The sequence below is a fragment of the Aythya marila genome (assembly GCF_965140915.1).
Source record: "Aythya marila genome assembly, chromosome: 1".
NCBI lineage: Eukaryota > Metazoa > Chordata > Aves > Anseriformes > Anatidae > Aythya > Aythya marila.
Window position 1 is genome coordinate 124,138,990 of NC_139042.1, and position 16,842 is coordinate 124,155,831.

Genomic DNA, 16,842 nt, shown 5'->3' on the forward strand with positions numbered 1-16,842 from the left:
CCTCTTCCTGCTACTTTGAGCAGGCCATGCCTTTCCTTACCCAACCCTAACCAGTCAAGCTGCCCTTACAGAGGGGCACACCGTTTGGCTCCTCAATTCCTCCCCTAGAAATTTCTCTCACTCTTTCTGAAGAGCAGCCTTGTGTTTAATGCACTAAGAGCAAACCCAGGAAATAGGTAGCCTGTTACACCTAAAAACACTGACAGTACTAGGAAAGAAGAGATAACAGGAGTGTACTCTGTCTTAGAGCTACAGCATCTTAGGTGGCAGAAACAGCTCTGACTAGTATTTCAGAGCCCTCTCGAGCTTTAGACAGGCGACAGACTCAGACACAACAAGCAGGAGATGAACACAGCTTTCAAAACTTATTTTATTCTCATGCATTTACTGACACAGGCAGAATCCCCGTGCAACTTGCAGAAGTCGGGAAACATTCCCCACCATCTCTCAGAAGTAGTCCAGAGGATCATCTCTGGTTTTGCCGGTTTGATAACTGACAAGGCTGGGACCTTGTTTCTTTTGAGGAAGGGCTTCGAACACTCTTAAGTGGGCGTAGCCAGTATAAGAGTCAGAAATTTGGACCTAGAAACCAGAACAGTGGGAGAATGAGGATCATGTCTGAAAATAAAAGATACTCTTACATACTTGGAGGGATATCTTCTCTCAGAAGCTTAAGTTTAGGCATATCTTCACTTCTACTGCAGTGACTCTTAGCCCAACTCTGGATGGTAACACGTGGCAGGAAATACATGGAGAGCTCTGTCTCTACGTATCACAGATTGTAATAAAACACATAAAGAACATCAGACAGATGTTAATGGAAAATCAGGACTTCTTGGGGGTAGAAGCACCAGAAGAAACAAAAGGAGAAAGTTTTTGATGGCATTCCATTTAGCTTTTTGAGATCCTTGTCCATCAGCTTCAAACTTCTCGGGACATTTAGAGCAGGAGACAAAAGCCTAAGTCCTAATGGCTCAGAGGAGGGACAAGATGCAGACACCATATCAGCTCCTAGACGGTACAAAAAGATCTATCCAAAACCTTCACATGGTCTTAAGAACAACCCCAGAGATGCCATGACAACTTGAAAGCCAAGATCCCTTGTCCTTCTTACTGCAAACACACTGCTGCCTGGACAGACAACATGACATGTCTTTGTGCTTGCACGGATGAGCATGAGTGGCTGAAATCACTTTTAAATTGAACTTGCCTTCCCCTCCACAAAGCCCTCACAAAGATTTCCTACACAGTTGCACAGAATCTCCTGCATACAGAGCCAAATGCAACAGGTGCTCAACTCTTAGTGTGTGAGGTCTACGGTATAAAAGGAAGGTTTAATGCCTTAGGCTCTTAAGAGGTCTTTACATGCCTTCTGGTGACTGCAGTGTTGCACTATGTTTGTCGTTGTCTGCATTACATCTCAGCTGTAAATTTGTTGGTAAAATATTAGTGATGTGGAAAATATCCAAGTATAAAAGAGCTCACTCCAGTTAACGCTAAATTGAAGAAGTGTTTCCGGTCACTTGCAAAACTGGGCAAGACAGCACCAGTCACCACTGCTATAAATGCGTTTTTTAAGTTTGATTACGTTTCAGTCTTAACTTCTGAGTAGCTTGGTCAGGCTCCTCAGTAGTAGGTAGGCTACTCAGTACTTGGTAGGCTTACCATGGACAGCACGCAAGTACTTTACACATGTGGTTGCCTAGGTCAGCAATAAGCACTAAGGGAAGAAATCTAACTGGGCGTGACTTCTGGCTCTACCGCAGCCTTCCTGTGAGTCGTTACTCTTCATTACTCACCAAATCGACCACAAAATGAAGGCACATCTCACAGGAGCAGGGGAAGGATAAACATCATTTGTTTAAGTAAGACTCAAACTGGCCATACAAGTAGGTGGCCTGTCAGTACTATTCCCTTGTACCCACAGAATGTAGAAATAACTGGTAACAGTTATTTTAAGGAAGGACTCAGGAAAGGAGGTTTGGCACTATCTGTCCTTCCTGGGATCAACTAAATACGGGCATCTGAGAGCAAATGCTCTTTACGTCTCTGCAGAATCACTGTTCCCCAAACCCTATCTGCCAGTTCTCTTCCATAAAAAACAAACTCTGACTCTTGTCAAGAGAGCGCATCCTACCCAGGCTTATATCCACTCATACGTGAGGTTATATTAGAGCAGTCACATGTAGGGTTTGTGCTATGTACAGAAAGCCAGCCTGCCTCTAAGCAATTGTTTTCACGCCTTCAGTTCTGCTTGCAGGATATGACTTGCAATTTCTGATATGTTACTTCTCAGAAAACTGCTGGAATCCATGGGTAAGGCTTTCCAATAGAGGATGAATTGCACTACAGAAGTGGTTGGTTTGTTTGTTTCTTTGTTTGTTTTAACTAAAGAAAGAACAGGCAGGCTGTACCTCTGCAGCAGATGACACAGAACCAAAGGATCAGCACACGTGCTTGCATACAAAACCAGTCAGAAGAATCTGGGGTGCTCGCATTAAATTAAAAAATGGACTAACTCTCCATCAAATGCTCAGGCTGGCTTCAAAGTAATCATCATAAACACTACTGGAGGACACTAGAGGGAATATGAAATCTGCTGCTTTGCCTTGAAAGGAAACAGGAGAGCACAGTTCCGGCTAGTTTAGATAATTTGAGCTGAGAAGGCTATCCACTCTCTTCAAGTGAAATGATCTTAAAAAAGTTATCATTCACATCTCAGCAAGCACAGTGAAAGTTGTTTACGTTTTTATACTTCTATTCTAGAGTAGTGACAGGAATTTTATAAGCAGCTAGAGATAGCGTTAATTCTTGTTGGTCCCATCAGGTTGTCTACATTTGCTTCCCTTTCTTGCTATAAGCCACTATGCAAGTCACCTATATTGTTTGACTACAAAATAATCCCTCTTATAACACATACAAACCTTAATGAAGTAGTTTATTCCAGCAACCACCTGAGTCCTATATACTATGGCTTGAAAGATATCAAATGTTCTGTTTTCCCTTCTTTCAAATTCTGCCTTCACCTGTAAAAAGAAAAGGAAAGAAACTACTGGCAGGTTCATATTTAGGCTTTTCCTTCCCTTCTACCACTCCAATTTGCATATTTCTAAACACGTACCTGTAAGTAAATAAACCCAGAACCATCAAAATAATTCAATTTACAACCACATCTCCAGCCTTCTTTCCTATTTCAAGTGTTGCCTCCAGCATACTTTAATATCACGTTAGAGTTAGGCTTCCTAAACAATTTTTTCCTAAAAGCTGCATATTGGTACTTATCAGGTACAATCTTCTCCTTTCAAATATCGCAACCACAGTGCAAGAACAGTAGAGTTGGTCTTTTGATTGTATTCAAAGATTAAGTGAAGGTAGCCAGTACTATGCCTGCCCATGGACAAGGATGAAACACAGAAGTGATTTGGGTTTGTCTTACTTGCACAGTGCCTCACGCAGAACGCTGAGAAAAATACTTCCTGGCAAGGGCATTTTCTTCACTTTCAACACTCAGTATCACCACCTGGTCTCCCAGCCTTCGCACAACATTCACCCTTCACACAGACTTCATCTTTAGATAGGTTGCAACTCACCTGGTCAACAATATGCTGGACTTCTGGAGTAGCAGACTTAGTTTCAGATAAGCCCCCAGGCACCATTGTGGCAGGTAACATCTCCGAAATGATGGGTGGTTCTGAGGAGGGAAGTCTAGAGTAGTCTGAGAAGAGTCACCAGGCACCTTGTTGTTGTCGACAGAAGGAAGACACAGACGCTCAATATGAGTGAACAATGAACTTCAACTTTAATGGATAGCTCAGTCGCCTTTTATCTAGTTTGAACGTAATCAACTCATACATATTGCAAAAACTAAGCTCAGGATTGGGTAACATTTCCCACTCTTTTCAGTTAGTTCCTCCTTCTTTTAGCCACCGTCCCGCCTTAGGGACTTACCCCATCGCTCAAGGGCATCGTGTCCTTGAGCCTGATTGGCTCTCAGCCAGCTGCGTACGTGCCAGACTCATGTGAGTTGAGTACGTGTCCTGGTTTCAGTTAGAATAGAATTAATTTTCACCACCCCTATATCCTCCTGGATCACTATGCCTTCCTCCTTCACCACCCTCTTATCCTCTGAGCTTGCTACAATAGCTCTCCAAGATATTGAATATCCTTGGGATACTCAGACCAGCATAGTCTTGTTGTTCTGCCTCCTGAATGCACTTCAGGTTCTGCTTAAAGTTAAACAACTACTTAGGAAGCTCATCCGGAGATCTGCCCGGAGGCAGTATAGTTGTGGGTGGCAGGGAGTATGGGAGGATATGGGCAGGCATCTAGAGCAGTTGGCACCCCCAGTGTTTTGGAAATTCACCCCTGAACAACTGCAAAATCCTCAAAAACTGGCAGAATGCTTGAGAAAAAGGTGTCATGATTCTGGCAGTTCCAAAGTAACACAAATCATTGTAACATGCTGGGGCCTGGCTCATGCCTATCGAGCTGCCATTGATACTGCTATCAACTTAGTGACAGACCCTGCGGCCAATCCAAGCCCTGTGACAGATCCAACGGCCACTGTGACCCCTACGGTGGACTCTGCAGCCGCTCCAGTCCCAGCTCCTGCAGCCGCTCCAGTCCCAGCTCCTGCAGCCACTCCAGTCCCAGCTCCTGCAGCCACTCCAGTCCCAGCTCCTGCAGCCACTTCAGTCCCAGCTCCTGCAGCCACTCCAGTTCCAGCTCCTGCTGCTACTCCAGTCCCAGCTCCTGCAGCCACTCCAGCTCCGGTTCCTGCAGCTGCTCCAGCTCCTGCAGCCGCTCCAGCTCCTGTGGCTGGGTCAGAGAAAAGAGCTGTAGCAGTGCAAGTTGACCCTGCAGAGGGTATTCCAACCCCTGTGGCAGACCCTGTAACGGGGTCAGAGAAACGAGCTGTAGCAGTGCAAGTTGACCCTGCAGAGGGTATTCCAACCTCTGTGGCAGACCCTGTAACAAGGTCAGAGAAACGAGCAGTAGCAGAGGAAGTTTTTGAGAAAGGGAAGAAAATAGTCCAAATCCTTCTGAAAGCCGGTTTTGCCATAAAACAAAATAAAGTCAAAGGACCTGCACGAGAGATCCAGTTTTTAGGAATAAAATGGCAAGATGGACGTCGTCAAATCCCAATGGATGTGATCAACAAAATAACAGCTATGTCTCCACCAACTAACAAAAAAGAAACACAGACTTTCCTAGGTGTTGTGGGGTTTTGGAGAATGCACATCCCAAATTACAGTCTGATTGTAAACCCGCTCTACCAAGTAACCCGTAAGAAGAATGAGTTTGAATGGGGCCCTGAACAATGACAAGCGTTTGAACAAATCAAGCAGGAAATAGTCCATGCAGTAGCCCTTGGGCCAGTTTGAACAGGACCAGATGTAAAGAATGTGCTCTACACTGCAGCCGGGGAGAACGGCCCCACCTGGAGCCTCTGGCAGAAAGAACCTGGGGAAACTCGAGGTCGGCCCCTGGGGTTTTGGAGTCGGGGATACAGAGGATCTGAGGCCCGCTATACTCCAACTGAAAAGGAGATATTGGCAGCATATGAAGGAGTTCGATCTGCTTTGGAGGTGGTCGGTACTGAAGCACAGCTCCTCCTAGCACCCCGATTGCCGGTACTAGGCTGGATGTTCAAGGGAAGGGTCTCTTCTACGCATCATGCAACTGATGCTACATGGAGCAAGTGGGTTGCACTGATTACTCAGCGGGCTCGAATAGGAAACCCCAGTCGCCCAGGAATATTGGAAGTGATTATGGACTGGCCAGAAGGCAAATACTTTGGGATATCATCCAAGGAGGAGATGGGTCGTGCTGAAGAAGCCCCACTGTACAACCAGTTACCAGAGAATGAAAAGAAATATGCCCTGTTCACTGATGGGTCCTGTCGTATTGTGGGGAAGCATCGGAGATGGAAGGCTGCTGTATGGAGCCCTACACGACGAGTTGCAGAAGCTGCTGAGGGAGAAGGTGAATCGAGTCAGTTTGCAGAAGTGAAAGCCATTCAGCTGGCTTTAGACATTGCTGAACGAGAAAAATGGCCAGTTCTCTATCTCTACACCGATTCATGGATGGTAGCAAATGCCCTGTGGGGATGGTTACAGCAATGGAAGCAAAACAACTGGCAGCGTAGGGGCAAACCCATCTGGGCTGCTGCTTTGTGGCAAGACATTGCTGCTCGGGTAGAGAACCTGGCTGTGAAAGTACGTCACGTAGATGCTCATGTGCCCAAGAATCAGGCTACTGAAGAACATCAAAACAACCAGCAGGTGGATCAGGCTGCTAAGATTGAAGTAGCTCAGGTGGACCTGGATTGGCAGCATAAAGGTGAATTATTTATAGCCCGATGGGCCCATGACACCTCAGGCCATCAAGGTAGAGATGCAACATACAGATGGGCTCGTGATCGAGGGGTGGACCTGACCATGGACGCTATAGCACAGATTATTCATGACTGTGAAACATGTGCTGCAATCAAGCAAGCCAAACGGTCAAAGCCTCTTTGGTATGGAGGACGATGGCTGAAATATAAATATGGAGAGGCCTGGCAGATCGATTACATCACACTCCCTCAAACTCGCAATGGCAAGCGCCACGTACTTACAATGGTGGAAGCAACCACCGGATGGCTGGAAACATATCCTGTGGCTCATGCCACTGCCCGGAACACTATCCTGGGCCTTGAAAAGCAAGTCTTATGGCGACATTGTACCCCAGAAAGAATAGAGTCAGACAATGGAACTCATTTCCGAAACAACCTTATAGACACTTGGGCCAAAGAACATGGTATTGAGTGGGTGTATCACATCCCCTATCATGCACCAGCCTCCGGGAAAGTTGAACGATACAACGGACTGTTAAAGACTACACTGAAAGCAATGGGCGCTGGAACATTCAAAAATTGGGATACGCATTTGGCAAAGGCCACCTGGTTAGTCAATACTAGGGGATCTGCCAACCGAGCTGGACCTGCCCAATCAAACCTGTTACGTACTGTAGATGGGGATAAAGTTCCTGTAGTGCATGTAAGAAATATGCTGGGTAAAACAGTCTGGGCTACTCCTGCCTCAGGAAAAGGCAAACCTATTCGTGGAATTGTTTTCGCTCAGGGACCTGGATACACTTGGTGGGTGATGCAAAAGGACGGAGAGGTCCGGTGTGTACCTCAAGGAGATTTAATACTGGGTGAGAATAGCCCATGAACTGAATTGTACCATGTTAATTACTATATAATACTGTATGTTATCACTACTATGACTACTGTAGGTGACTAATTAGAATGTATGGAAAAGAGGGTAACCTGAGCATGACATAAATGGTATGGAATAAGGGGTGGATACATGTCCTGGTTTCAGTTAGAACAGAATTAATTTTCTTCCTAGTAGCTGGTGGAATGCTGTGTTTTGGCTTAGGATGAGAAGAGTGCTGATAACACCCCGAAGTTTTAGTTGTTGCAGAGCAGTGCTCATACCAAGCCAAGGACATCTCAGCCTTTTGCTCTGTCCTGCCAACAGGCAGGCTGGGGGTGCAGTAAGAGCTGGGAGGGGACAGACCCAGGACAGGTGACCCAAACTAGCCAAAGGGGTATTCCATACCATCTGACGTCATGCTAAACAATATATAGGGGTGGCTAGCCGGGGGGAGGGGGCCGGACTGCTTGGGGTTAGGCTGGGCATCGGTCAGCGGGTGGTGAGCAATTGCATTGTGCATCACTTGTTTGTACATATTATTATTATTTTCCTATAATCACCATTGTATTATTATTATTATTATTATTGTTATTATTATTTTGTTATTATTATTTACCTGTCTTATTAAACTGTCTTTATCTCAACTCACGGGCTTCACTTTCCATTTCTCTCCCCCGTCCCAGAGAGGGAGGGGGGAGGGTGAGCGAACGGCTGCATGGTATTTAGCTGCCAGCCGGGTTAAACCACGACACTACGGTACTTCACTAGCCGATTTCCTCCTAACTGCCCAACATCCACATGTCCTATTTCACTTAACCATTCCTCCACACCTTGTATATATATACCTCTATGTACCATGGAATCCTATGACTATTAACATATAGAACCAATCACTACTCTCATCTTAATCAGAATATCTCCTGGCTGGCAACTTTAAAGGCTTCAGGAAAAGTGTTTAATGCACAGAGGACTAATCAAGGGGTTTCCTGAGAATAAGCCTGTCATGGGTAGGATTACATTGTGATGAAACATAGTACATCCTTGTATTCGTAAGAATGTTCTTTGCATACACACTAACATGCCACTTCTGAGTAGAAAAATGTCTATGGTAAGCAAAGCTGGAATCACAAGGTATGCCCTTCAGTTTAACCCTTAACAAATGAGGGGAGACTTCATCGCGGCCTACAGCTTCCTCATGAGGGGGAGCAGAGGGGCAGGTGCCGATCTCTTCTCTTTAGTGACCAGCAATAGGACCCGAGGGAATGGTGTCCAGCTGCAGCAGGGGAGGTTTAGGCTCGACATCAGGAAGAGGTTCTTCACAGACAGGGTGGTCGCATACTGGAACAGGCTCCCCAGGGACACAGTCATGGCAGCAAGCCAGTCAGAGCTTAAGAAGCACTTGGATTGTGCTCTTAGTCATACGGTCTGAATTTTGGGGTAGAGCTGTGTGGTGCCAGGAGTTGGATTCCATGATTCTTGTGGGTCCCACCCAGCTCGGGATATTCTGTGATTCTGTGATTCTGTGAATTGCCCTTTCCTTGCTAAATTGGGATGTTGACCACCCACCGCTGATACAGGAAATGGCCCCCTTTTGGGATGTAGCATCCATGGCTAATCTTGGAATTGGTATCTTATTACAAGGACAGAGTGCCAGCCTGCAGGTCGCTGTAGTGCCTTTCTACACAGCTACTTTGTAAGGATGAGAAAAAGAGAAGTTACATTTAGCAGTGACAACTTGATACCATGTTTTAACCAATTTTAACCAGTGTTTTAACCCCCTTAAACAGTTCCAAGTTTTTCTGATTAATGATTCCGCTCCTTTTGCCTGGCATCCTGACGTCGGCTTGTGTGGTCCATGTCCTCTTTGGATCTGTTTGGAAACAAGGTCTTGCTGCTCCCACAAGTAAGCCGTACCGCAAAAAGAGACTTGGTGCTTTGACTCCTGTTTGTACAAGATCCCAGCCGGAACAATTTTACGCACATCAAGTTTCATTCAAGTTTACGCACGCAGAGATTCATGGGAGATTTCAAAACCTGGATACTTATTTACCTTTACCCCAGCTTGCACTGGAAAATAGGAAATACCTTTGGGCCAAATTTAACTGGGAATAAATATTTCCAGTTTCTCAAAGGAAATTCCTGTTGTGCCTCTTGAGCAATACTAGTTTTTGTAAAGACAGGTATTTTCCAGTTAGATTAAAGTTGCACCCAGGTATTTTGTATAATCCTGTTAACAAGCCAATGCTTCTTCTGGGGCAATGTCTGTGCTAGCAGGTGCTAAGTCCTGTGACTTGGCAGAAGCCTTTTGTAAGGGGATGGTGGTTTGGTAAAAATCTTGCATCAAATCTGCAAAGTTGGTGGCTGTAATAACATTGAGCATTCAAACTTGCATTAGACTAATAAGGCTCGGGAGCAGTTTCTGATTGCTGCAATAATACTTTTACAGCAGGAAAGAAGTCATCAGGTAAATCACGTACAGAAGACAAAGCCCTCTTTACAGTGGGATCCATGCACAAAGAGTCATTCAAAGCACAAAGCGAACAAGGTAGAGTTACAAGCAACAACAGCAAGAAATGCATAAGGGTTACCTTGGTTTCAAGCTCTGTAAAGAGAGGGGTGTAATCTTAATCAGAACTAGATGAGGAGAGAAATGGTGAAAACAGGAGCAAAAAGCCATATAAAGCACTAATAATAATAGTAGTAAATGTAAGGAGCACCTTAAAATCTTATGTGTATAATGGCTCCATGAAAGCAAGAAAGGTAAATGACCGTCTCCAGCCATCCATACCCTAAGACAGTTGGTTAGGGCTCAAACTAGAAGCCTCTTGCCTCTTCACCCACATGCAGGTGACCAGTCCATACATTCAGGAAATGCAGCAAAGCCTCACTCAGCATTTCCCAGCACTCAGACAATCAAGACAGATTTTATATGCAGGAACATTCATGTTTTTCTTGAAACTCCAGGGCCAATTTCCTGCTTATTGACTTCCTCACAGATAAAGAGTGATGCAACAGACTGAAAACGTGCTTCATATCTAACTGCAAGACTGTTCTTGGTACATAGAACTTGAGATGGAGGAACTAGGGCTGACTGGGGTCTAAATTCAATGGTATACAGATCAAGATAAGAGCATGTTACAAACCAGGATGTTGCAGAATGCCCCAAGCTTGAGCAGCAGTGTTATGTAACCGGATGAAAGCCATATGAGGAAAAACTGCTGTCCTAATACCACTTCCTGAACAAAGTGAAAAACATTCACAGTTCTTGGGAATAAAGGGAGTGGCGGGTGTTGGAACTTTTCCATTGTCTCTCAGTTCACCACACCACATGAGGAGATCCTCACAGCCCCGTTCATGGAGGGAATGACAATTCAAGCCAATGAGTTCAACCTCTTTCATCTGTACAAGACATTGCTGATTCACTCAAGCACTGATCGTCTTCTGCCACATTCCTACCACGTGTCTCATTTACATAGCAACACAGATGAGCTAGCTAACTGGGAGAGCCAGCTCACCACGCTGAGGCCACAAGTCACAGAGTACATCCAATAACAGCACAGCACCTGGGCTAAACAAAGCCAGTTTAGAAATTTCTCCACTCACCAGGATGCAGATCTCACTAATGCCCTTGGAAGGTATTCTGATTCGGTTCCCAAAGCAACACAACCCCTCTGGAGAACGCTTGCTTCTGATTACTAAGAAATGCACTGAGTACAAAGACCAGAAGAGTTAGGTTATAATCTCAGGAAGACTGTAGATGTGAAACTAAAGATATTAATATTGTGTGGAAGTCATTCATTGGACTCCATATTTCTGGGTTTGTTGGGTTTTGTCTTCAAAGCACAAGAACCTTTTTCTTCCCCCAGAACGCAGAGTTGTGCAGATGGGAAGGGAAGCCAACCTTAACTGTTCAGCTGGCACTGAAGTTTACACATGAATATTAGCCCGTTGTCTTTCAACAGATGTATTAATGGCTGTCTCAAAATGCAGTGATACATCTAACACCAGGATGCAGTGCTCTCTTGCACACACAGCTCATGAAGTCGCTTTGAAATGCTGACAACTCACCGATTTGTTCATCAGTGGCAACGGGCTATCTAAGGAAGTCTAAACCTCTCTCCATTAAGCTCTGGATGGAATTAAACAGCATTTGGAACGTTGCTTTGAAAAGAACAGCCATGCTCATTACAGCTCTGTCGCGTTAACACGTGTAGACAATTACCCATTATGGGCCCGGACAGATTCAGGGTACCAAACTATCACACTCACAGATTTAGTACTGAACTATCATGGTCATGGATTCACCAACAATGTAACACATCCTTAACAGTCACATTCAGTGAGAACTGTCACAGCTAGGAACAATGCAATTCAGTGAAATTTATTACAGCAAGAGGTACACAGGTTCTTTGGATTGCCAGCGATGATTTACTGTCTGCAAAAGCAAGCTAACATGCATGAAATACACAGCCTGGCAATTCATGCGTTAAAAAGGTACAAAGACCCTACAGAGATTTCTATGTTTCTGCAGAGACGCCCACTATAACCAAGTGTTCAAATCTCACCCAAAGGTGTCCCAATTGTGGGAGGGGGGAAGAGACGCTCAGCCCGTCAACTGGTCCCAGAAGTCAGGATGCTATCTTCCCTAACATCCCCTCTCTCTTCATCCAATTTATATTACTTTCTGTCTTCTGGGTGGAGATTGAGTGACTCTAGTCATACACACCTTTCTTATGATTGGTGCTAAATTTTCTCGCTTTTGTTTAAAGTTATAGGCTCTGAGAAATTCAGAGTACATGCTCAGTGAGGGGTGGTCGCACCTTGGAGGTGGGTAGCTTTGGGGATGGAGGTGTGTTTTGGTGTTATAATGATATTATAATGAGCAAAGTTCACCAAAAGGACAGCATTTTGTCAAAAACATGGCAGGCCATTGGCCCAGGGTAGCAAATATGCAGCTTATCAGTTCCCTTGTACCTTTGAGTTCGCATCTTAACACGGAGCCTGGCTGCGATGTCTCCACTCCACTCCACTCCACCCTCCGTACAGTTCCTCTTAGAGGCAGCACACCAGCTTCCCCTAGTGCAACAACATCTAAGGTTAGAGGCCTACGGAACACTTTGGTAATGCAGCTACACTCCACCCTGAAAGCTTCTTCAATGCTGGACATTGTCTTTAAAATGTGAATATTAGTTTAATCTTCCTAGTCACTTTAGGCAATTACTTCACAATCTCTTGCAGAACATTGACGACCTTGACTGTGTCTCTACTCTGGTCCGATGTAAACAATTTTAAGTAGTAAACAGAAACTATAGTCAGTAAAAATACCGGTACAGTAACAACAACAATAAAAAAAAGAATCCAAACCCTAGGATTAGGTATTTATGAGTTATTTTCAAACAAAAAATGAAACCATCTCCCTAGAAGTGACTGGGACATCTAAGGAAGTGGGTCGGTCTGATGGTTGCACAGTGAGTCATAAGACATGACTACCTGCACGAGATCAAGACTCAGCAAGGATATCAGCTAAGCTTCTCGTTAAAGTGCTTTTACGTGCAGAAACAAAGTTTCAACCAGAAAAGGGATGAAATCCAGGTATTTGTTGGCTCCAGTATTTGATACACGTGACATCAAGAGGCCCAGTAATGTTGTGACTACCTTGATGGCAAAGTTGAAAGAGCATTCAGTCACAGACTAAGCAAGATCCCAGAATGGAAAGGGGTCACTAGACACAGAGACCATTTTATCTGCACTCGTTTAGCATGGCCCACAGCTACACCAGTGCCACTTACATCCCATCACAAAACATCCCACCGCACAGACAGCACGTGTGCACCTGCAGCCCAGAAAGCCAACCATGTCCTAGGCCACAAAGATGATCAAGGGGCTGGAGCACCTCTCCTATGAAGACAGACAGAAGGAATTGGGATTGTTCAGCCTGGAGAAGAGAAGGCTCCGGGGAGATCTTAAAGAGTTCTCAATGTGCTCTGACGAGTGCCAAGTAAAGGGCCATAATCACTTTACTCTCTCTTCTGCCTCGACTCCTGCTGATGCAGCCCACTGTGCTGTTAGCCGTCATTACTACCAGGGCACGCTGCTGGTTCATGCTTAGTGTACTGCCCACTGGGACCCTCAGATCTGGACCTTGATCAAGAATTAGCAGAGTGGGTTGAAATCAGGTCTTTCAGGGATTACTTCTCTCTCAGCTCTCCATACTGTGTCAGGATGTCCATTTGTCATACACCGTGGGGAGTCATTGCCATGATACCCCAACAAGCTACAGCTGCGTGTGACTCTGAGCTGTTGGTAGCAACCGAGCCTAGTGCTGAGCTTTGTGGAGGAAATAGAAAATGTGCTGAGCTGGGGCAATTTTGAGACCTGTGAAACCAAACCTGCACAGCACCTAGGGTGAGTTAGGGAGCACAGGACAGGACAGGGACAGTGGGATACTTACATCTGCCCTCCACCATGCTTCCTAACATTCAGAATCCACTCTTGTGTACAGAAAAGCACCAGAGTTTGGTGCAGCACCTGAGTGGTGGCAGTCGTGCTCACTTTCCCCAAGTTGGGATGCAGGCAGGATAGCAAATGTATTCATGTACAAAGAAGAAGTGTAATATAACTGAAAAGAGAAAATCTATTCACTGCTGTTACTGTTGTGCTAGGAGTGGAGTGAGGGCTTCGTAATGATGCAGTGCAATGAAGAAGGCCTTCTGGGTAGCACCAAGCTTGCAGCAGGGATTCCATGACTATTTCATATTGCCCTTGCAAACAAACCCTGAAATCTGTTTTTTTACCCAAGAATCTTACTGTATAGCCATGAGATTCTCGGCAGACAAGTGTGGGACAGAAAAAGGGCAAGCAACGCATGAGAGCTCACGTCCCTATCAGGGGTAGTGGGCAAGTTATTCTGACTTCTTCAGCACAGGTTTTACACTCTGGAAACTGGGATTGATGACTCCGAATGCTTGTTATTTTTTGGGTGAGCGAGAAATATTTACAGTTTGAAACGCTTCATATTGCAGTTATTAAATGATGGTAGAACTGGCCGGTGTTGTAAAGCCTCAATCTGAGGTGTGTTGCTTTCCAAGCTTGCTTTTTGGAGGCCTGTCTGTTACGTGATTTGAAGAGGGAGCTAACGCTGAAGACAGCCCTTTATTTTGTACAAATTGTATGTTTTAAATCTTCTATTTTAAAAGACCTAAAGTCTTGTGGATGTACATAGGAAACCACTTTACATTTGTTGTTAAATATACAGGGCAGAAGAGAAGCTGAGACGTTAACAGTGGAAATAACATCAACATAAATCTTCTAGAATAACAACACAGTGCTTTGGTAGAGGCTGTCTCCAGACTTGGTCTCTGTCTGTGATGATGGAACCACATCACTGTCTTGGTTGTGCTGCCTCTCTAGAATCCTGGCCTTGCTTCAACACACAAAAAAGACCTTCAGGGTAATCAGGAACACTGATAGCGTGAGCCTTCAGTCCTAAATACATGAGTATTGCATCAGTCTTAATAACTTGATGTTTCCTTCAGGTGAAGCCTCAGCTAGAAGAAAAAGAAGGAAATCCTTTGATGTCTTCAGTGCAGTGGAGTTTAAGGCTCAGGTGGTTGCTGGAACAAACTACTTTATCAAGGTAAAGGACACGGGGCAGTGGAATCACTCCTAGGCTGCAAAAGGTTGATTCCTGTTCCAACAAAGTACATGAAAATATCTTTTTTTTTTTTTTTTTTTTTTTTTTTTAACAAAGCTGGAAAAAACAATCTCTTTCTCTCATGCCATTCTCTTACTGCACAGTATCTGAAGGAATCACATAGCTCTCCTTTCATCTTTTCCTAATGCAAACCCAAGAACCTGCACTGGCTACAGTGCACCTCAACCAGAATACTGTGCCTGAGGCGTGTTTGTGGACTTCCCAGGTCTGGAAGTTGCAGGGAAGAGACACTAGCACGTGTGGATTTGCAGCAAGCAGCAAGAGAAAAACATGCATCTTTTTATGTACTGTTTTGCAACGGTGAATACATCTGTAGATTTAAGGTATACTATGTATTTTATTGTCAAATACTGGAACGTGGACATGAACAGAAAAGATTCAGAGAGCAAGGAAAAAGAGGAGTACTGTAGCCTTTGGAAAGAAACATTCCCTTGGTAGTCGTTTTTCCTCTTGCAGCAGTAGGATGTAATGTCCAGTAGAGGGTGTATGTGTTGTTTTTTTTTTTTTTTATTTGCTTATATTTTAGATCCCAAGGAGAAGTCCTAGAAAGGAATTTGCCCGTACAAGCATTTCTGCATTAATAACAATAAGCTTTTCTCTCAAATTTAGATGGTGTATTTCACCGGCATTTCTCTGTCTTCTTTACTGCTTTTTCAATAATAGTTGCTATCTTGCTCAGTTTTTTTTTTTTTCCATGAGCCTGTTTCACATTCCAAATGACTAAATAAGAATCTTTTCAGTTGAAAAAGACCTCTAAGATCATCTGGTCCAACCCTTAAACTAACACTGCCAATTCTATAGTTAAACCGTGTCACTAAGCACCATACCTATGTTTACATGAATATTTCTTTTACTTAGAAATACTTTGTTTTAATTGGGTGAGGCAACAAGAAAGGCTTTGGGGAGGGTGGATGGGGGTTGGAGGTGAGGTGTGTGTGTGTGTGTGTGTTGGAAATTTTGATAGTTTACTTTGGGAGAGGTGGTGCTGCATCCTGAACTGAGAAGAAACAGCCCACCTGTGTATGACACCAGGGCAGATTCTTGCTTCCACACTGAAGAAACTACACATGCACATTATTATGCCTCTTGTGGCAGGAATGCTCTGTGAGCATGTAACCAGAATGGTTTAGAGCATGATCTGCTTCCTAACTATTAAGGGGAGCTTCAGGGAGCTCAGACTACTTTTTTGCATATATTCTTTTGCTCACATCAGCCCAAAGACTCCTCCCACACTCCCAATGTAGAACATTGGTGGAATACGTCAGGGCTGTTATGCACTGCTTGTTTTGCTAAAATAAGGTGCTTCTGGAGATGGTATTTTTTGTTGCTGGTAAACTCTCCATCCTGAAGTATTTTATATGGTTCAAAAAAGCTAAACATATTGCCAAATGGTATTGTGAGAGAGGTCAGCTAGCACTGATAATGCTCGACTTAATGCATGCCTATTCAGTACAGCACCAAATATGAACACAAGCAAGGCATGGCATGAGACCCATTGAAACATTTTGTGTCTCACATCTGAGCCCAAACTCATTGGCTTGGATTGCACTGGGTGTAATTCAAGAGTACCTACTGAAGCAGCTGGTAACATAAAAATATGGTTGTCATGGTTTGGGGTTGCTTTCTTCCTTTGTTCCCTCAGAGCTTAACTGAAAATTGATCTCATTGCAGGTTTCTGATTCTACAAAAAACGAATGAGCTGCATGCATCTCCAGTAAACCATGCTCTGTAATCATGATGGTCACGCTTTGCTCCAGGGCCTGGGTGCTGGGACTGAGCTCTTCCTGCTGCAGCAGGAGGTCCCTCTTCCTGCTACTTTGAGCAGGCCATGCCTTTCCTTACCCAACCCTAACCAGTCAAGCTGCCCTTACAGAGGGGCACACCGTTTGGCTCCTCAATTCCTCCCCTAGAAATTTCTCTCAC

The 16,842-nt window shown here is 44.5% G+C and overlaps 1 protein-coding gene across 2 annotated transcripts; it reads right to left on the reverse strand.

Moving 5' to 3' along the window:
- Positions 1 to 352: 352 nt before the first annotated feature.
- Positions 353 to 11,816, reverse strand: LOC309875417 (cystatin-A-like). 2 transcript variants are annotated; one of them, XM_082754814.1, is made up of 4 exons: positions 11,771 to 11,816; positions 3,591 to 3,736; positions 2,925 to 3,026; positions 353 to 582 (listed from the first exon to the last, which is right to left on the reverse strand). In XM_082754814.1, exons 2-4 carry the CDS (start codon positions 3,669 to 3,671, stop codon positions 448 to 450), a joined length of 318 nt encoding a protein of 105 aa, XP_082610940.1. In that variant the 5' UTR covers positions 3,672 to 3,736; positions 11,771 to 11,816; the 3' UTR covers positions 353 to 447. The 2 variants fall into 2 exon arrangements, with proteins under 2 accessions (XP_082610940.1, XP_082610939.1); XM_082754813.1 differs by lacking the exon at positions 11,771 to 11,816 and having other exon boundaries at positions 3,591 to 3,826.
- Positions 11,817 to 16,842: the final 5,026 nt, after the last annotated feature.